At 42.4% G+C, this 21829-nt stretch overlaps 1 protein-coding gene and 1 pseudogene across 1 annotated transcript in view; both read left to right on the plus strand.

Moving 5' to 3' along the window:
* The window catches only part of USH2A (usherin), a 588113-nt gene that overhangs the window by 463160 nt on the left and 103124 nt on the right, over positions 1–21829 (plus strand). The window contains exons 55-59 of the mRNA XM_056852957.1: positions 5291–5398; positions 7516–7699; positions 8410–8567; positions 20024–20182; positions 21111–21273. Of these exons, the coding sequence (XP_056708935.1) occupies positions 5291–5398; positions 7516–7699; positions 8410–8567; positions 20024–20182; positions 21111–21273 (772 nt within the window). The remainder of the gene's footprint in view (positions 1–5290; positions 5399–7515; positions 7700–8409; positions 8568–20023; positions 20183–21110; positions 21274–21829) is intronic.
* LOC130481260 (U2 spliceosomal RNA) lies at positions 9119–9270 on the plus strand (annotated as a pseudogene).

Genomic DNA, 21829 nt, shown 5'->3' on the forward strand with positions numbered 1-21829 from the left:
TGTTCAAAAGCTTGCTGGCACTGGGGGGACCATTGCAAACGGGCTGAGGGTAGCGCAGCGCTAGCCCCCTTGTCCTTGGTACGCAACAGGGCAGTGAGAGGAAGCGCAACCTGGGCAAAGTTAGGAATGAAGTTCCGGTAAAAGTTGGCGAACCCTAAAAACTGCTGGAGCTGGCGGCGAGTAGTGGGGGGTTCCCAATCCTGCACCGCCTGGACCTTAGCGGGGTCCATTTCTAACCCATGGTGGGAAATCACGTACCCAAGGAAAGTAATGGAAGGTTGGTGGAACTCACATTTGGACACCTTAGCATACAGTTTGTGCTCCCGCAGCCGCTGGAGCACTTCTCGCACTAGGCGCACATGATCCTCCATGGTTTCAGAGTAAATAAGGATGTCATCGAGAAATACCACCACCCCCCAAAACAGCAAATCATGCAAAACCTCATTAATTAATTGCATAAACACACTGGGAGCCCCCGAAAGTCCGAACGGCATGACTAGGTACTCAAACATTCCAAAACAGCTGGAAAAAGCTGTTTTGAATTCGTCCCCTTCTTTAATGCGAATGCGGTGGTATGCTTCCACTAAGTCCAGTTTGGTGAAGATTCGGCCCTCCTTTAATTGTGCTAGAAGGTCGGGAATAAGAGGGAGAGGATAAGCGTTAGACTGGGTAACGGCGTTCAGCCTACGAAAGTCAATACACAGTCTGAGATCTCCCGTTTTCTTCTTCACAAAGAAGGCCGGGGCCGAATAAGGAGCCTTGGAAGGGCGTATGAAACCTCTCGCCAAGTTGGCATCCAGATAGTCCCGTAACACCGCCTTTTCACTAGGGCTCATGGGGTAGACTTTCCCCTTAGACAGTTTGCCTTCCCCCACTATTTCGATGGCACAGTCCGTTTCTCTGTGGGGGGGTAACTCGTCACATTCCCTAACATCAAAGACGTCCGCAAACTGCGAGTATTCGGTGGGCAGTTGAGGAGGAACGGTGGCTGGGGGGGGAAGCCCTACTGCGGCGGCGGCCGGAGTCCGGACAACCCGTTCCTTGTCATGTAACCTACAGGGGCTGTCGGGAAACGAGAGCACCCGTTTAACCCAGTCGATGGAAGGGTTGTGTCCCCGTAGCCAGTTCATCCCTAACACCACAGGGGTTACAATAGGGGCAATGGTAAAATACAAGCGTTCCCAATGTTCTCCCACGGACATAATCACGGCTTCAGTTCGGTGGGTCACCGGGCCCCGTTTAAAATCACTCCCGTCCATTTGGGAAAAGCGGAGGGGTCCCGGAAGCCGCTTGCGCCGGACCCCCAGTTTCTTGGCAGTTTCCTCGCTAAGCATGGTGCGGGCACACCCCGAGTCAACCAAGGCGGGGAATTCTAAACTGGGACCCCCTTTCGGTAGGGATAGGTAAACACGCACATACACATTGTCCTCTTGGGCGCTTACCATCGGTGGAGCTCCTTGCACAACGACAGGGGCGGTCTGCTGCGGAGCCCCCTCTACAGCAGACCGACGGCGTTTTTTGCCGGCTGTTCCCACTCCTCCTCCTCGCTGGAAGAGGGGGAAGGAGTGGTGGCGGCCCGGGACCCGTCCGAATCAAAAGTAGTATTTGTAATCCGGGACCCCGTTGGGCCGGTAGAAGTGGAGGCCCCGTCCTGGGGGCGCGCATGGAGAGTGGAGGGTGCGCCGGAATGTCGGCCCGGTGGTCCGCTCCTGCGGCGGGGCTGGTCCTCGGCAGCCGCCTTCTGCGGTTCGGTCGGGGCTTGGCGTGGGAGGTTGGGACGGCCCGCTCGAGAGGGGCATTGCGATGCAAAGTGTCCCTTACCTCCGCAGGTTAGGCAGACACCGGTCTCAAAGCGCTTGCGGCGTTCAGCGGCTGAGGGAAACCCGCTGCCCCCCAGTCGGAGGTCTCGGCCCCGGTCGCTTCGGGGTCTTGGGTCTCGTCCGATGCGTTGTTTGGACAAGGTCAGGAGTTGTTTGCGATTCTCTATGTCGGCCGCGTGACGAACCCAACCTTCCACGTCCGGGGGGTTCCCTTGCATGAAGGCCCAATGTTGGAGGTCTGGGTTGAGGCCCTCCCTGAAACACTGTACCAACGTTGCTTCACTCCAGTCTAGGATTCGGCTGGCCAGTGACTGGAACTCACTTGCATACTGCGCCACCGACTTGGTCCCTTGGCGCAGTTGCATCAGGGAGGCTTTAGCCCGCTCACCCAGAGTCGGGTCCTCAAAGCGGTTGCGGAGTGCTACCATAAACTCGTCCAGTGTTCGCAGCACCGGCGAGCGGAGTTCATACTGCAACACCATCCAGGCGGCCGCCTCCCCTTGCAGTAAGGAAGCCACATACTGCACTCGGGACTCCTCGGAAGTGAAGGTTCGGCCCTGTTCTCGCATAAAAATGTCCACTTGGACCATGAAAAAGGTCAACTGGTCCCCTGAACCGTCATACGTGACTTTCAGGTCCCGACGGGACGGGAGGCCAGGAGGCGCGGGAGGGGCTGCCGGTGCTCCGTCCGGGGGGTTGCCGGCAGGCGGTTGCACTTTCAGCGCGTCTAGGGCCGCTGCCATCTCACCCATCACACGCTGCATGGTCTCCATCTGCTCCTGCATAGCTTGGCGATCCTCCTGCCACTGCCTGCGTTCCTCTTCCATCAGGGCCTCCTTGCGCGCCGGGTCCCCTTCAAGTCCCGTGCTGGGGAAGGCCAAACGGCGATCCTTCGCCGCGGTTCGGGAGAGAGACCAACCTTTGGGGGAGTCCAGCCAATTGTTAAAAAGTCCTCGGGGACGTCCGTCCCGGCCTTGGTCGGGGATGGGATCCCTAGGCTTCTTTGGCTTGGCACCCTCCTCCTTGGGGTCCGGTTTCTCCGGCACCACCGGTTCGTCCGGTGCGTCAGGGGTAGTAGGGGTGTTTTCCTCGTCGCCTGGCATTCTGTCCCAAAAGGTACAGCAGCAGTTCGAGAGGCAAAGCTTGCAACTTAATGTGAGAGATCCCCTCTCTCTGAGTTTACTTCTCCAAATCAAATGTTCAGACGTTGATAAAGAAACAAAGGATTTATTGAAGACATCAGGAGATGAGACAGGCACAGGTAGCAAGTTGCAAGTGAGGGGCTAATCGGGTTTACAGAATATATTGACTCCAGGGCACTGGGGCACTGGGGTTCACACTTATTGTTATGGGAAGTTACAAGCTTGGCATAATACAAAACATCAGACGAGTCCCAGGAAGTCTGGTGAAGCTATCACACTTCCAAGGCCGCATCGGCCTGAGGGAGTACTGACAGGAAGAACAGCGGGGGGGACGATACTTGGGGCAATCAGGCCTGGCGCCTGAGACCAGAAGGTGTGAACCGCTTTTACGAGTTCACTGATAAGCGGGTGATGGGAAGCAGAGGCACATAGACAAAGACCCTCACACTATGGCTCAGTTGTGTGGTGCTTGCTGCTGGGCCGGGCCCACTTGCGTAGTGGAGAATCCAGTGTGATGATCATATCTTTATTATGGATGTACTGTGGAACTTAACTAATCAGGATCTTATCTGAGTCATATTTAATATAATAAATACTCTGAATCAAACCAGAATAATTTGTAACATTTGTGAACAGTTGTAAATATTCCAGTCTGACACTTAGTCTTGCCCTTTACTTTGTGGTTTCATTTTTTCTGGACAGAAGGAGGAGGGATCAGCAGTGAGGGTAGTGAATGGCTCAATATTTGGTAGGGGCATTGTCCAGCCAGAACAGTTTGCCAATGTTGTCACCATATAGGATCACCCTGACTGATATTTCTGTGTGCACATAGTATCTGCTTTCTACCCATCACTGCATTATTAGTAGTTTGACAGGGCTTTGTGTCCAGTTGGTGTGAGTTATTTCATTCCCTGAGGTTGTATGGCCTATGATGGGGCAAACCTTTGCATTTTCGTTCTAGCAGGCACGCAGAGCGGTGTGCTGGGATAAAAACAGAGGCTCACACTTTTTGCAAATTGGAGATGGGATAATAGAGGAAGTAGCTAACCATAATTCGTCCCCAGCTCAACAGTCCTGCAAGGGAGGGGGGCAAAATTTTACTTTTTAAAATTAATTTATTTAAACATTTATACCCCACATTTCCTCTTGGTTCAAGGTGGCTTTTTGTGTTTGTACTGAAGACTAAAAGGCAACCAACACTACATGCCCATATAAGCAGCATACCTGCAGAGGAGAGACAGAATTCTCACAAGTGGCAGTCAGTCCAAAGACAGTGTAGCACAGTGAGAAGGATGTTTATTTATTTATTTACTTTATTCATAGCTCATCATTCTCACTGAAACTCAGTGTTCCCCATGCCAAAGAACACAGCATCAGACATAGACAGGAAAGTTTTGTTGTTTTTGTATACACAAGAGATTGTAATAAAGATCAAATATTTGAGATTACACATTTTCAGTATGGTGGTTTCCACATAAGGACTGCTTCTGTGGTTTCCCTGTTGCTTGTGTGGCTGCTGATAAAGCACAGTGGCAACAAGTTCCAGATGGCAGGCTTCCCTGGAGTTATCCTGCCCTAGTCCCTTGGCAGTGGCCAACCTCCCCTCTCATGAATGACCCAGGTTTTGCAATTAAAAAATGGCACTAAAATATTGTTTTCTCAATATATCATTGTAACAATAGATGTAACAGGTTCTGTGATTTCTCGGCTTTCACTTTAAAAAGTAATTATCTATCCTCTTTCGCTCTTTTCCCCATTTATTTCTGCAAAGGAAGTGAGCTAGAGACTTTTTAAAAAAATGAAAGCTGAGAATTCAGAGTGCCTGTAACACCTGTTATTACAATGATATATCGATATAACAATCTTCTAGTGCCAATTTCAAAAAAATAAAAAAGCCCTACCTGGGAAGGTGGGAGGAAATGGCTGCTGATGGAACAGGATCAGGGAAAATGGCTGCCATGTAGGTGGGCCGTCACAAATTTTCCCACCCACACAGCCACTATCCAGGCTTTCCCAAAACTTTGGAGCAAAGCAAGTTTGAGAAAGATCAAAGAAAAGTCACGAATATGTGCACATTCATCATCCCATGGAATGCCCTTCCACTTCAAGCTTATCTAGTAATTATGTAGATAATGAATCCTCCAACTACGTAGTTTTTTGGTGGCAGTTGTGTGTGTTTTTTTAAGGGAAGACCTTTGAGTGGGGGAGGGAATCTGTCACTGATTGTTCTTCCTAGATCAGATCAAATGTCTTGTTTTGCCTGTACCTTAGAATTCTAATCCTCAGAACATTTGAAGATTCCATTTTAATCCTAATTTGTGTTTTTAGATCTTCAACCACACAGAAACTACAGCTTTATAGTCACAGCATGTACATTTGCTGGCTGCTCTTCTAGTCGGGCAAGTTCAGGTAGAACATTGCAAGATGCTCCTCATGGTAAGGAGAAATGTATTAATTTCTGCGGAGCTTGCACTTCTATGCTTGAAGGAAATGTGGTCTTCCATTGCTAATAGTATTGTGCTTTCTGATTATCTATAGCAAGTATCTGAAGGACCAGCTGCTAGATTTCTTTTTCTCACAAACCTTACCAATATTTTTTTTAAATGCTGAATGTGTGCAATTAAATGTGTGGTCCTTTGTACACCTACATGTCAAACATTTTGACGTGGTGTGCAAAAAATAAAAACAGGGTTGACCTAAAATGTGTGTATGGCATTTTGAAGTTGTTGAGGTTGTGGAACCAGAAACAATAGCCTCAGCTATACCCAAAGGAATTTTCAGAAGAAATTAGTGAAAAATGAGTTTTGATTTTAGTTTCTATTGTCACATTTTACTGTCTTTTTATTTATTTAATATTATTCTATATCACTTTTCCACAATGTTCAAAGCAGTCTAGGAAAAGAACTTTAACAATGAAGGGGGGCTGATAGGATAATGTCTAAGACAGAGAACTGTGTGAGGTATTTGACCAAGCCAATTGAGTATCTCTTTATTACTACCCATATCCCTTCAGTAAGACTCTTTAATGGGGTCCCTATTTTTGTTGACGTCAAGAAGCTGGGCACTTAATGAAGTTTCTTATTCTATTCAAACAATGGTTGAGGCTGAGAGCTAGAAAAAGGTGGAAGTTTCTTTTACTGAATTTCAGCAAGTTATTGATATAGCAGAGCCTTAGATAAGAGGATGAAAACCCAGGTGCAGTTCACATCTCCAAGTATAATCAGCTGCAAGGACACTGGAGCTTGGAAAGTGTACGCCTGGTGTCTTGTCTTGTTGGTTGGCCTTGCTGGCCAGAAACCCTTGTCCTGGTCTTTGGACTGACTGCTGAAAGAACTCAACCTTTTGGGTAACATCTTGATGTTTGAACCAATACTTATAACTGGGTAGTTAGTCTATTAAAATTAGTTTGTTATTTTATCCTTCCCATTCACTGTTGTTGTTTTTTATTATTCTTATTCTTGCACAATTTTAATCAATCACTTTAATCACATTTTGTGGTGCCTTTGAATTCAGGAGGCTTCAATGTGAATCCAGTACTTTGGCCTTCATTGGCTACTGCTACCAAGTTAATTGTTTTCTGAAACTTACCTTGTAAGCCTCCTACCTTGCAAGGGTGACTTTCTTGATTTTAGTCCCAGGAGGGTCAGAGGCTTGTCCCTTAGTTTCTGGTTGACTGGGTAGTGAAAGGGACCAGTGGCAGGCTACCTTCTGAAGTGTGAGGATTCACCCTTCAGCTGTTTTGTAATTTGTTTAGTTAACTGCTCCATCCCAGGAAGGTCTTGGATTAGACACTCTCAATAGTTGAGCCTCAGGGCACTTTGGGGAATTTGAAAATTGGGAGTTGGTGTCAACACAAAATGGCTGCCAATATGGGATGTGGTCTATCACAAAATGATTTCCATGGAGTACTGGGGCAAATCACACAATGTTGGAAGTTTGTAGGCCAATCATTCTCCTACAATGGAGGCAGCTGCTTCTGAATGGTTTCTCCCAGCAAACACAAAGGTGATCTCTCATAGGTTCCTCTGAAGCCCTCCACTGTTCCACTGAGGTGTTTTAAGATGTCTTGTGTATGTTTTTAAAAGATTTAAAACTGGGTACCACATAGGCAGAATTAATCCCATGGGTCCTTTCCACCCAGTCATCACCTCTAATCCCAGTTAGGAGACAATTATATAGGAGCCTGCAGAATGGGGACATCACCAGCTCTTGACACCCTTTGGTAAAAGCATTATATCCCCTTCTGCAGCTTTCAGTTGCTGAAGCTGGAGGTTTTCCATTGGTCCATCACTTAAGCTCCTGCTGTTACTGGTGCATGATTTCCCAAAGTGAAACCCTCAAGTTGTCTCAAGTCATTAGTATAGTGTATTGAGATATGACTTAAAGTTGGTGTTTCCAGTTAGTACATCCAACTTTAAATGTTAGTTTCCTAAATGTTAATTTGATTTTTTAATAGTTATGCATTAATGTAGAGGCTTCTGTGATTGTTGGATAGCTAAATACTGTAAATACGGTAAGATATTGTTAAAGCCGTAGTGCTGATGTCATTACAGGAGTATGGTCGCAACCACGTCACATCATAGTTAGTTCTACAATAGTGGAATTGTATTGGGATGAACCAGAAAAACCAAATGGAATTATTTCTCAGTATCGATTACTTCGGAATGGAGAAGAGATTTTCAAGGGTGGCAAAGGAAGTCTAAATTTTACTGATTTTGGCCTCCATCCAAACAGCAGGTAAAAATGTCACAATTGTGTGATAAAATTAAGAGAGTGCTTAATTATATACAAAGATCTTCCAAAAGGTAAGTTGGAACTGGATCCTGCTTATGGCCCCATGTCTGGATGCCTCTTACAGCCCTTTCCTGAGGGGGAGGGCTGCGCTGCCTCTAAAGGAGGTCCCCCCCCGCACTGAAGCCGAAACCTTGCCCTTACTTGCAAGCCCCATGGAACTACTCCATAGGGTTTCACAGGGCTATGCCATCTCAAAATGTGGCATAAGTGAAAGTAAGGGCAAAGGGGGCTTTCCTGGGCCGAAAGGGCTTAGGAGGCTGCCTAAACGTGGCTCCTCCCCTTGACCAGCCCAGGAATGCCCTGTGTAGCCCCATGAAACTCCATGGAGGAATGATTTTTTTAAAAGTTTTTTTCTTGTATTTTCCAGCCAGGAAGCCTCTGAAGTGGTGGTATGGCTGTGCCACTCCCGGCTGCCACCTCTCTTTCCTGCCCACTCAAGAATGGGCTGCCCAAGTAACAGCTACAGTAGTGCAAAAAAATCATACATATAGGAAGCAACGTTTGATTGGTATCTGCCAAACATGAATTATAAGGGGTTTTTTTCCTAAATGTAATCTGAAATGTAAAATAAGTATCTTGTAAATGACTAAAGCATTTGAACACTGATTCATTTGTTTCTGTTTCTCTTTCTTTTTGTTGTTGTGTGTTTACAGATATGTTTACCAACTAGAAGCAAGCACATGGGTTGGTAGCAATGCTAGTGACAAATATGTTGTCCAAACCCCAGTAGCAACACCAGAGGAAATTCCTGTCCCATATAACCTCACTGTAATAGATGCATACTCCATATTCGTAGCTTGGCACAGTCCTGGTAAGCATGTGCTTTTGTGTCCTATATGAAAATCTAAGGAATGCAGTAAACAAGACAAAGATGCTGAAGAAATGTTTTTCTCTCTCTATGTTTGGGGATGGGGTGGAAATCTGGTGTTAGGGTTGGCTCTGCTATTAGTCCTGATAGCATACACCAGAGGATTCTTAAGGTTGTCAAATGTGAGATTGTTAATCTGGTGGAAAGTGCCATCAAATCTCAGTCAATTTATGGTTGACCCCATAGGGTTTTAAAGGCAAGGGACATTCAGAGGTGATTTGCTATTGCCTGCTTCCACATAGTGACCCTGGACTTTCTTGGTGGTCTCTCATCCAAATACTAACCAGAGTCAGCCCTGTTCAGCTTCCGAGATCCAATGAGATTGGGCTAATCTGGGCCATCCAGGTCAAGGCAAGTGTTAATTTACTAACCAGTATATTTAATTTGTCACTAAAATCAGCCACTGTACCAGAAAACAGGTACACTGATTTTTAAAATGAGTTCCAGGAAGTGGGGACCAGGAAATAACAGGCCAGTTAGCCTAACATCTGTCCATCGCTTCTCGACCTTTTGGCCAAGATCAAGTGTAGTATCTGTTCTAACATCTGTCCCAAGCAAATCAGTAGAAACTGCATTCAATTATAGAATTATTTGACACACTGAAGGAAAATCAGCATGGCTTCTGCAAAGGGATGCCCCACCTCACTAGCCTTGGGTTATGGAGTTCTTTGAGAAAATGAACAAACATGTAGATAATGGTGACCTGGTAGACATTATATACTTGGACTTTCAAAAGGCTATTGACAAGGTACTCATGTATAAAGACTCATGTATAAACTTAGCAGTCGTGAGATAAGAGGAGATGTCCTATTGTGGGTTAAAAATTGGTTAAACAGCAGGAAGCAGAGAGTAGGAATAAATAGACAATTCTTACAATGAAGAGAAGTAAGCAGTGGGGTCCCATGAGGATTGGTATTGGGGCCAGTGTTATTTAATTTGTTCATAAATTATCTGTTACTGTGGGTAAGCAGTGTAGTGGCTAAGTTTGAAGATAATACAAAATTATTCAGGATGGTGAAAACCAAGGCCGACTGTGAGGAATTCCAGGAGGATCTCCACAAACTGGGGGCGAAAACGCAGGGCCGCTTTAGTCTCCTTTATTCCCTGTTTCAGCCAGGATTCAGCAAGGATCGAACGCATGCTTTTCGCCGAACCTGCGTTCAATCCTGGCTGAATCCTAGATCAAACCGGGAATAAAGGAGGCTAAAGCAACCAAAGTTTTCACCCTGGGTGAATGGGCAACAATGTGGCAAGTGAAGTTCAGTGTAGGTAATTTTAAGGTGATGCACACTGGAACAAAAATCCCAACTGTAAGTATATGCTAATGGAGTCTGAGGGAGGGAAGGTGGTAAATTATAGCCTGATTTTGTCAGATGTCAGAAGCTAAGCAGTGTTGGTAATTGGAAGGCAGATCACCAACAAAGATTCTGCAGAGGAAGGCAATAGTAAAGCACCTCTGCTTCTCACTTGCCTTGAAAGCTCCTTGCTGGGGTTGCCGTAAGTCAACTGCAACTTGATAGCACTTTACACACACAATGGAGTCTGAAGTTGCTGAGGTTCAGATGGAAAGAGACTTTAAGGTTGTAGTAGGTAGCTCAATGAAAATGTCAACCCAGTGTGCCTCATCAGTAAAAAGGGCAAACTCTGTGCTGGGGATTATCAAACAAGGGATTGAAAATAAAACAGCCGATATTGTTGAAGGCTTTCACGGTCAGAGTTCATTGGTTCTTGTAGGTTATCCGGGCTGTGTAACCGTGGTCTTGGTATTTTCTTTCCTGACGTTTCGCCAGCAGCTGTGGCAGGCATCTTCAGAGGAGTAACACTGAAGGACAGACATATACCAAGACCACGTTACACAGCCCGGATAACCTACAAGAACCAAAAAACAGCCGATATTATAATGCCCCTGTATAGTTCCATGGTGCAACTTGATTTTGTATACTGTGTGCAGTTGTGGTCTTTATATCTCAAAAAGTGCATTCCAAAGCTATAAAAAACACAGAAGAAGACAACCAAGATGTTAAAGGGTTCAGAGTGCATTGCCTATGAAGAAAGGCTGAAGAGCCTGGGACTTTTCTGTTTAGACTAAGCAGGGACATGGTAGATGTTTATGACATTAAGCACAGGTTAGAGAGAGTGGACAGTGATACCTTTTTCTCCTTCTCCGGGAATATTAGAACGTGAGGGCATCCAATTAAATTGAAGGGCAGGAGATTCAGGAGAGACAAAAGGGAATAATTCTTTACTCAACAGGTGATTAAAATGTGGAATTTACTGCCAGAGGATGTAGTGATGGCAGGAGAAAATGGGTGCCCTTTGCAAGTCCTTGTAGGATCCCCAGTGTGCAACTGGGCCCACCCTGGCAACTGGCACTGTGCAACTAGGCCATAGCTTTGCTAGGTAGAGGATGCCAGGGGAAATTTAGGGTGGAAAACTGAAGATGGGGAGAAGATAGAGGTAGGTTGACTGCTAATTGGTAAGGAGAGGAAGCAGGAAAGGAGGAGAGGCTATGAGGGTGTGAGAGAGGGAAATTCACCCTGCAAAGCCTTGCAGGTTCCCACTAACTGATTAAAAACAAACACCAACACCACCCCCTGCATCTATATATTGTCATATGTCTAGCTTCTTTATGTTAGGAAAATATTTGGGAATGTGTCAAAATGTATGACTGTTCATTCCTCTAATTTATTAATTGAAATAGTTATACTGTACTTTTTGCCAAAGCTCCAAGTTGTGTTGTATGAATTAAAAACCACTTCAAACACACAAAAGGGGAAAAAATAGCTATGGCAGGAATAATTATGCAATTGTTTTCAGCGCAATCTCTTTCTATTATTTAAATATTATTTCATCTTGCAGAAGACCCACTGGATAGCAGAAGGATTTAAAGGTTTATATTCAATGTAAACGTACCTGAAAACATTTGCATCCATGCCTGGAATAGTAAATATTCCAGCGATGCCTATTGAACCAATGGGTAATAGATCTATAATATCCTGAGCTGTCAATCTTTTAGTTTTCAGAAGCACAAAATCCATTATAGAAGTGCTATAATATATGAAAAAGATTAAAATCTTAAATTAAACTTTCCCTCCTCTACTGCCTAGAAGGATTTAGCACCCAGAAAGAAGGCAGGTGAATTTGACTTATAATCTACAGTTGATTTCATTGGAAAGTATCTCAGACTGTCTTAGTGTTGATAATGTTCCATCAAAAGCTTTGAATATTCACTATTATAAATATGTTTTTGTGACCTTCTTGCAGCTTGATTCTGTGCAATTAGGCAGTGTTGAGGCTATTGATTTCAAAGGATCTATGACCAACCCATCCCCCCAAATAATTATGTGGATATTTAATCAATAAATGGGTCTCTATCTCCTTGCTTTCCCCATTTTTCCTTAATCTGTTTGAACTATAGACATTTTAAATGAAATAAAATGTAAGGATTAATTAAAATAAATTCATATTCATAAATTGTCTTCAGACATTCGTGGCATATGTATATAGGAGGTGTGTGAATGGTGGAAGCTTTTCCTTCAGAAACAGCACATGTTTCAGTGCTAGATGTTAGGGACCAACAGTAAGAGATGGCCATTATTAGGCTCCATTTATGGGCTTTTGGACAAAAAAGTATGTATCCAGCTGGCCATTCCTGAATACTCTTTCCTGGACTAGATGATCAAGAGGTGCTGATTTTGTATTCCAAGATGCTTCAAGCATTTAATTAACATTTGAAATAGGGACATGCACGTGTATGTGCTATATCCAGATCACGGAAACACATGCATTTCTCTTTGGGGTGAAATGTGCCAGTTCTACTTTGTATGTTAATGATATTAATTAATGCACGGGAAGTGTGATTCTCTAACACTGTCTGTGTTCATACATATATTAGCTGGTATGCACTGAGTCAGTGGTAATTTTTAACTTGGTGATGGTGGTGGAAAGTACCATCAAGTCACAGCCAACTTGTGGCAACCCCATTTCAAGGCAAGAGATGTTCACAGGTGGTTTGTCATTGATTGCCTCTACATAGCGACCCTGAACTTTCTTGGTGGTCTCCCATCCAAATACTAATCAGGGCTGACCCTGCTTAGCTTCCAGGATCTGATGAGACTGGGCTAGCTTGGGCCATCCAGGTCAGGGGTAATTTTTAACTTACTCTTTAAAAACTTTTAGAATTTAAATTTGATCTGGAATGTATTTTACTATATTTAAACCCCTGTGTCGTATTCCTGTAAAATAAGCAATGGTCAGTGAACAATACTCAAATTGCAATTTAACTGGACATGCAAGAAGAACCCTTGACCTCTCAAAAATTCTCACTTTTTATCTCATGCTCAAAATTATTCTAAATTGTATTGCAAATCTTTTGCACTTGCACACTTTCAGAAATTCTTCCCAATGGCTATACTTGTCCCATTGCCCCATTTGCCCAGCCCACCAGACAGAACGGAATTATATTGGCTAGGATATTTTATTTTTTATTAGATTTGTATGCCACCCATTCCTGACAAGGTCAGACTCTGAGCAAAACAAAAATATGCAGGAAGCTGCATGGCAGGAAGCTGCAAGACATTTTGGGCTGGAACCTACCAATGGATTCAACTAAGTTCAGGGCCTTCCTTTGGCACCAGCAGTCATCCTGCACTGGAAGAGGTTCTTCCTCATGACGAAGGCTCTGCGCTTCGGTGAACAGAGTGGTAAGAGCCAGCCTGTTTTTTCTGGAAAATGTTGGCGTGAAGGTGAAGTTTTATAAATGCTCTGACAGATGTGAAAACGATGCCTTACCTTGTCCTGTCTCAACCTGGCTTTCAAGGACTACAGATGTAGGAGAGTTCAACCCAATTCAGTTCTGAGGGAAATGGATAAGAGGGTGTTGCAAAGGGATAGGTGGTATAGCCTGTAGCTTCAGTTCCCACCCCCACCCACCCCTGAAAAATAAGTGTTAGAGATTAAGCCATGTCACAGCAGATACCTGGGCAGGTTGGCTCTTCTTTGTCAGTTTAGTTTTATTTTCTGAGAGAGTTTACTTTCTCTATGAATGAATCTTCAGTTAGGCATTCAATACATCATATTGAAATACTGCATTTCTCCCTTTTATATTCAAAGGTCAACCTTTATAATAAGGGTTGGCAGTGATTCTCCCATTGAGACAGTCATTTTAATTGATATTGTCTCCAGGAATAAAATTGCTTTTTATTAATCAAGTTTTGATGAGAGGCTAGTTGGCCACAGTCTTTGGGAAGAAGCTGCATTTTGGCATTCGATCCTCTGGTCTTCCATAATAAATTTAGATCACATAATCGCCCATAGGATTAATTATGGGCTACCTATCCATGGAGTCTCCTTTTACTTTAATGATGATGTTTCATCAGCAGTGATGTGTCCAAATTCCATACCTTTATGGATGTAATAATTCAAAACTTCTGTCTTAACTAAATGGCAAGGTGTCCAAGCAGTGCTTAAAGTGATAGATTAAGAAAAGTAGATGCTTGACTCACCTCAATCATTATGGAAATAAGGTTTTATTTTTTGAAAGAGACAGCCATGGTGAATCATTGCACTGTCCTTTACATATATGGGGAAGTGGGCTAATTATATATCCATGCACGTGTTTAGCTGTATAGATGTATATTTGTATATACATAGATGCCATTTCACAGCATTCTGTCTCATTCTGTTGTATCTCAGACAGAACCAGGGGTTTCCAAGGTTTCCCCACCCCAATAATGATCCAACTTGCATCTCTTTAATTTTTCCCTTGAAAAATTGATGCTATTAAATTGTTCTGGGAAAAGTAAAACACTGCTGTTGAAGGGTACAGAATGTGCCCACAGGGGGTACAATGTGTTTCTTTGTCATACATTGGCACCCCGAGAAATCTTTGCTATATACAGCCTCTCCTGTATGGGCATGATGGACATTTTACAAATGTGTGTGCGAGTACCTTGATCATCTTGCAGCACAGGTGGAGTGAATTCCTATATGCTGTAATTGACCCCACTTATGCATTCACAAAGGCACACATTCATGGAGGAGAGGGGTATTCATGGCTATTAGTTAGAATGGATACTAGTCATGGATACTAGTCATGCTGCATCCCTATTCTCTCTAGTATCAGAGGAACATGCCTATTATTTTGGGTGTGGTGGAACACAGGCAGGATGGTGCTGCTGCAGTCGTTTTGTTTGTGGGCTTCCTAGAGGCACCTGGTTGGCCACTGTGTGAACAGACTGCTGGACTTGATGGGCCTTGGTCTGATCCAGCAGGGCCTTTCTTATGTTCTTATGTTCTTATGCCTACAGTATCAATGGGCTGTGTGCCCTCCCTCTAAAGGCATTGAACCACCCCTCTGTACTCAATACAAATTACACATGGCCCATCCAACACTCTCTCTTTGTTTCATTCAAGTTATACATGTCCTGATGCACAAGTAACTTACACTGAAATGCAAAGGAATGCTAGATGAGGACATGGAATATGTACACAGGCCTCCTATTTCTCTTCACAACCATAAAATCATAGAGTTGGAAGGGACCACCAGGGTCATCTAGTCCAACCCCCTGCACAATGCAGGAAATTCACAACTACCTCCCCCCACACCCCCAGTGACCCCTACTCCATGCCCAGAAGATGGCCAAGATGTCCTCCCTCTCATCATCTGCTTAAGGTCATAGAATCAGCATTGCTTACAGATGGCCATCTAATCTCTTCTTAAAAATCTCCAGGGAAGAAGAGCTTACCCAAGGAATCCTGTTCCACTGAGGAACCACTCTGTTAGAAAAAATTCCTAATGTCTAGACGGAAACTCTTTTGATTTAATTTCAACCCTTTGTTCTGGTCCAACCTTCTGGGGCAACAGAAAACAACTCGGCACCCTCCTCTATATGACAGCCCTTCAAATACTTGAAGATGGTTATCGTATCACCTCTCAGTCTTCTCTTCAAGCTAAACATACCCAGCTCCTTCAACCTTTGCTCATAGGACTTGGTCTCCAGACCCCTCACCATCTTTGAGGAGGGCAACCAGTTATATACTTGTATAATAAAGTCTATTCAAGGCCTTCTATCCCATGTTCCTAACATTTTGTCTCAAACTAGCATAATCAAAACCCAGAATCCTGGGTAGAGTTACGCTGACTGATTTGACTTTTTTGTGATCACCATTGAGCTCAGTGGGATAAAGTATTAGCGTGTCTGGGGGACATTCACATCAATTATGGATAGGGAATAGGTATGAAAAAGATCTGATCTTCCTTCTTGTCAGACTGAATGGACCTTTAGATATTTATATAAGAATTGGAATGAAAAAAGCGTAATTAAAGCAAGAAACTTGATTTTCCTGGTAATTGGTTAGAATAGAAACTTTAAGCATCTTAGAACAGCTTAGAGGCAAACTGGTTTATTTGGTATTTGATGATAACTGCCAAGAGCATACTCCAATTTCTGTAACTTAGTAAATCTAATGAACCTGTCTGATGCTCATGAAAAGTCATGCGCAGTTTAAACTAAACGCTTCCTGCTAAATACTAGTTTAGCTAGTCTAAAGGCTATCCTAGAGATTTGGTTTAGAGTATAATGAATGTCCCCATTTGTTGTGGGAGTTCTAGATGTTAAGATCCAGACCTTAGTATTGGAGGCAGAACAACGTTTGGCTCCTCCCTCAATTGTCAGACCTTAAAAGTTCTCCATTTGTAGGAGGAAGTTGCTAGAGTGTGCATCATTCCAGATTCACTAACATGGGCTAAAATATTGGGAATGGTAAGGAAGGAAGAAGTCGATACTTTATTTTTTCAAGTGTTGGAGGACTTTATAGTTGAAAAATAGGATATGAATTCAATAAATACATAAATAAGATAGTATTTCTTCTGTGAGGAGGTTCTAGTTATCCCATCACTTAAGCCACAATATTTTGAAATCGAGAAAATTTACTTCTTGCCCCATCCAATACTTCCATTGATGCCACCGTAAATGCTGTGCAAAATTTGAATGTGCTGGTGACGAGTGACACAGTTCTCAGGAACATTTCCTATATTAAATTACACTGATGATAACAGCCTGAATCTGATAGAAAATTGAACTTGACAGCAACTTGGTGCTTAGTTTCCCAAATAAGCACACTCTTAAATTTCTCTTTAGGTCCTCTGTGTAATGTAGCTTCAGGAGCAAAGTGATGCCAAATAACCTCAAACCATCTCCATGCTTCACTCTAACCCTGAGCCATCTGTTCTGTATATAACTATCCAAGATAACTTTTCTCACTGACACTATACAACATTGTTGTTGCTTCAGTACACTAGCTGCACTGTGCCAGAGTTAGAGACTTTTAGATAGGATGATCAGGGCTGACTTGCGTAGCTTGTAGTGGAAGATAAGATTGTACTATTTATCTGAATATTTTGTATGAATAAAAATCAGCTGATTTGGATACATCCAAAACCATCCATATTTACTGGCCTTGTGAATAACATACATAACTATGTTTTTAATCCTATATTGTTGGTAAAAAAATAAGCCTGTATATCAAATATTTAATAAAGTACAGGAAGAATGTAACTGAAATACAAGCTCTAAAATGAAAAGTGATTCTACTGTTTTTGCAGTATTTCCGATTAAATTAATAGCTTTTTACCAGCTGAGCTCTATAGTATCTTTGATCATTAGTCTCTAAAACAGAACTATTTGTTTTTTAACCATGCTTTCTTATATATTTTTCTTTATCAGACACCTTATATTTGAAGTAAATTTACAAATTCTTCTTCACAGAATTGCCCATTATTCCTTGTCTAGATGCGGAGGGAAAAGAGGGGGACACATAGACCCCCAATATGTTATTTGATTGACTTCTCCTGTTACAGAGTCTTCACCTGCTGCGAAATGAAGTCATGGAGGAAAAAGTGGAATAATTTAACTTTTTTATTTGTAAAGATAATCAGGGTTTTCTGATTACATCTTAACTTCATAAATGTTAAATAACCTATCAGCATCTAGTTGTTGTAAATTATGAAAAGGAGCATTGCTGGGAATATTAACCAACTAAATCCTTGTTCTTTAGTGAACATGAAAATGCATTATGGCAGGTTGTCATTGTGCTCACGATAACTTTGACACCAAATAACAAAACTGCCATTTGCACTTAGGCTAAATTGGTTCACTTGTGCCTTTACTGTTCCTTTTATTCTGGCACAAATTTATGAATTCTGGAACTAACCAAGTTGTGTGGTTTCCCAGCTGACTTTAACAAATCTGCCCATTTCATTCCATTCACTCTTCAAAACATCAGTGCGGTAGTTTCAGACTGGAAACAGATATCTTTAAACCTACTTCTCTCATTTTCAAAGGTATCACTATCTACAGCAGATGTGTTACAACAACACGAGGCAAGTGTAGCAATAGCGTCCCAAGGAAAGCCACATCAGTTTTCACTGCATGGCTTTGACACGTTTTGTGTAACGTATTGTGCTTTCTCCCTCAGTAGATTCTATCAAGGCAGTCTACTCATTTATGTCTACTTACTTATTAGGATTTTTAGCACCACCCTCAGACATTTGTTGCTCCTGAAGTGAAAAGTCTGACTCTACCTTTCACTTTTTTATTCCACTTCTACTCCAGAAAGCTTAAGGTGGTATACAATGTTGTCCTCAAGTCAATTTTATCCTTACAGTGAAACAGTAGGGCAGGTTAGCCTGAGAACAGTTACTGACCCAAGATCTCCAAGTAAGTTTCACAGGTGCATAGAGACGTGAACCCCAGTCTCCTCAGCCTAGTTTAACGCTCTATGAATATATTGCATTGGCGTTGACAACTTATTTTTAAATAACTTTCCAAGGAAGCCTGGCACCCCCTTTGGCACCCCCTTTGGATCTGTTGTCCAAAATGACTGATGTTTCTGGAGTCATCATAAAACTGGCAGGTGGATTTTCACTCAGCCGTGAAGCGTACTTACTGCCCCAGTCTTTCCCCTTCAGCCCAAACAGCTTCATAAGATTGTTGTGATTATACACTCGAAATTGTTGAGATGATACCTATGCTGTACTGAGCTTCTTCAGAAAGGCCATGATACCAATGCTGGCATATGGAACTGTGAAATTCCATGTTGTCTCATACTCAGATGGTTGAAAGCTCAGTTCATGGTGGAGTGTGCATAGAGAACAGCAATAGCTGAGTGTCAAGACTGCATCATGGAGTAATTCAAGCCTCTTATGGCAGCTGTTCTGTATTTTGCTTTTCACAGGTAGAAAGAAGTAGTGTGGCCCATAAGAATGAAAAGCCCTAAATACATGAATATAAATTGGGTATTTCAAAATTATAACCTGCCACATTGGTTCAGCAAAACAGATCTGGAAACAATATTTCTGACAAACTGTACATTGCACAACATCAAGATTGCATCAGAAGGTACCACTTGAGAGTATCTCTACCTCTATGCCTTTAGATGGGCCAGAGAGTAGGCAAGCAGTGAGCATCATATCTTCCTGCTCATCTCCCACAGCCTATACCCCTTCCAATTTCACACCTCTTGCTCTCATGCCCCACCTCAGTATCCTGACACTTGTAGAAACAATTGGCCAACATCTACTTGTGCTACAGAGTAATGGTATGTCAGGTAACCCTCTCCTATAGACCCCACAATCCACCATCCAGATCTGTCGTTCTTCTGCTGAAAGTGCTCAAAAAGGAAAACCAGAGGGATAGTACAAACTGGTTATTGAAGACAACTAATTTTTGTATCCTACAGATTGATAGAGCTTGGAGGGAAGGCTGCATGGTGTAGCCCAATCTTGTCAGATCTCAGAAGCTAAACAGGATTGTTACTTGGAAGGGAGAGTGCCAAAGAAGAGTCTGCAGGGGAAGGCAATGGCAAACTCCCTCTGTTTCTCACTTGACTTGAAAGCCCCTTGCTGGGGTCACCATAAGTCAGCTGCGACTTAACAGCACTTTACACACAGAGATTGATAGAACAGAAGTATATACACTATTCTTATGTCATTTATTAATGGCACTCATGGTATTCAGGACAGTTGGGGTATTTCCAGCTGATTTGCACATGCGTGTTCATCATTTTGATGTCTCATCACTTGATGACTTATCTTTGGTTGATTTCAGCCAGTGTATTTGTTCATAGATAAGGATTGTGTTTCAGTTGGTATTGGGAGTTATAAAAGTTCTGCCTGAGGAGATTAAGCTCTGATGGCTGATTTACAAATGCAAGAGAATTTGAAGTGCTGAGCATGCATGTGTAAATGTGATGTGAATATTAAGAAATATGATTGAAATGTGCTTCTGATCCATACAGGGATATACAGAGCTCCCATGTATGCCAGAAACCCCCACATCAGAAATGTTGCATCTGTTCTGTAGCAATTATCCTGTGCAATTTTGTCTGTTTTCTAACAGGATTGTTTAAGACCAATGTGCCTTTGAAATACAACATATTACTAAATGCTGGTAGTATCTCACCACTTATAAAATCAGTTGGACAGCCAAATTTTGCTCTTTTGAATGGTCTGGATCCGTACACGCAGTATGAGATAAGGATACAAGCCTGCCAGAATGGTAAGACGTTAAGTAATTCTCTTTTGTGATCAGCAGACAGTGCAGTTTTGCAAAATAGATTCTGTTCAGCAAAACAGATAACATCTTATTTCAAAATTGAAGTGAAATGTTTACCTAGTAAAAGCAAAGCCTGGCACTGAGTGGTGCATTTTACATTTCTCCATATTATATCATGAATATTTTAAAAGAAAATTTAAAACGTTAGCATTTGGGGGGACATACTTCTTTTTATCAAATGCATTATGAAAAGCATAAAATGGAGTTAGTTTTTCCCCCCCAAATGTCCTAGAGAAACACATAGGATGACATCCATGCCATTACATCATCAATTTTATTATTGTTTATAGAGAAGCCAGGGAATAAAGAATATCTGAAACTTGATCTAAAGGAACATGTTAATAAAGTATATGTGGCTTGCATTGGTGTAAGTCCACAAAAACTATTGATATTGAACTTTAGGGTCCTGACCTATTGGAAATTATAGGGAAATAGTATCGATCTTATTGGGGGAACCATTAAAGCAGTACAGAGTGGTTTTGAAATCTTAGGTTATTATTTCAAATGTGTTCTTTCCAGAATTTTTCAGCTCTTGAGTGTAATGATTATCTCCTTCAGTTTTTGTCGTAATGCTAAAAGCATATGTCAGCGATCAGAGTATCAATTTAGTATATTGCTACATAGACCATAATTTGAGAAGAAATAGAATAATAATAATAATACATACTTTACATATACAAAAAGAGCACATAAATTGCAAATACTTTTCACTTACTTGTGTTTATGGTTTACCTTTTCTAATATCATGCCATGCTCATGGTATCATCATACTTTGTACACTTGCATTAAGAAATGTATGTTGGTTTATGGGCCTTATTTTACACTGTTTGCACAGAAAGTAATTCATTAAGGAGTGTTTTGTTTCCTCCAGTTGGCTGTGGAGTTGGTGAACGGGCATATGCAAGGACTTTTGAAGCACCTCCGAAGGAATTGAGTCCACCTGTAGTTACAGCCACTGGATCAACATCTATTGAAGTAAAATGGTTACCACCTAAGAAATCCAATGGAATAATTAGAAACTACTTCATTTACAGGTAGCTCTTAAGTCATGTCTATTTTTCTTGCTAGGTTCAAGCAAATATTCCTTATTCAGTCAATTGTTGAGAGTTCAGCTAAGGTCCATGAAAGCTTACATCCTCTTCCCATGTGGGTAGGCTGGATAGCACGAGATAGAAAAAGTCGTTCAGCCATTTTAGTCCAAACACAATCCAAAACCAAGAACAAAATCCATGTAATTACTTTTATTGGACCAAACAAATTAGCACAAAACTCTGCAAGCTTTTGAACTCACCAGAGGTTTTTGTCAGGCCTGATGTCACAAAATTTAAAAAGGTAAAATATTGTATTTTACATGGATAGCATGAGAAACATTCCTGTCAATGCTACTAGGCCCCACAAATTTGGCACAGTAAAATGTCTATGTTCATTGGCAATGTGTCTCTGATGCCTGTTGCTGGGGGCAGGGATAGCAGAGGGTATGTGTACGGCAGGAACTCTGATTGTGGACCTCCTAGAAAGACCTAGGTGGTCATTGTGCAAAACAGGATACTTGTCGAGATGGGCCAGCCCAATAAGACTCAATTTTTAAGG

Source organism: Euleptes europaea, chromosome 7, assembly GCF_029931775.1.
Source record: "Euleptes europaea isolate rEulEur1 chromosome 7, rEulEur1.hap1, whole genome shotgun sequence".
NCBI lineage: Eukaryota > Metazoa > Chordata > Lepidosauria > Squamata > Sphaerodactylidae > Euleptes > Euleptes europaea.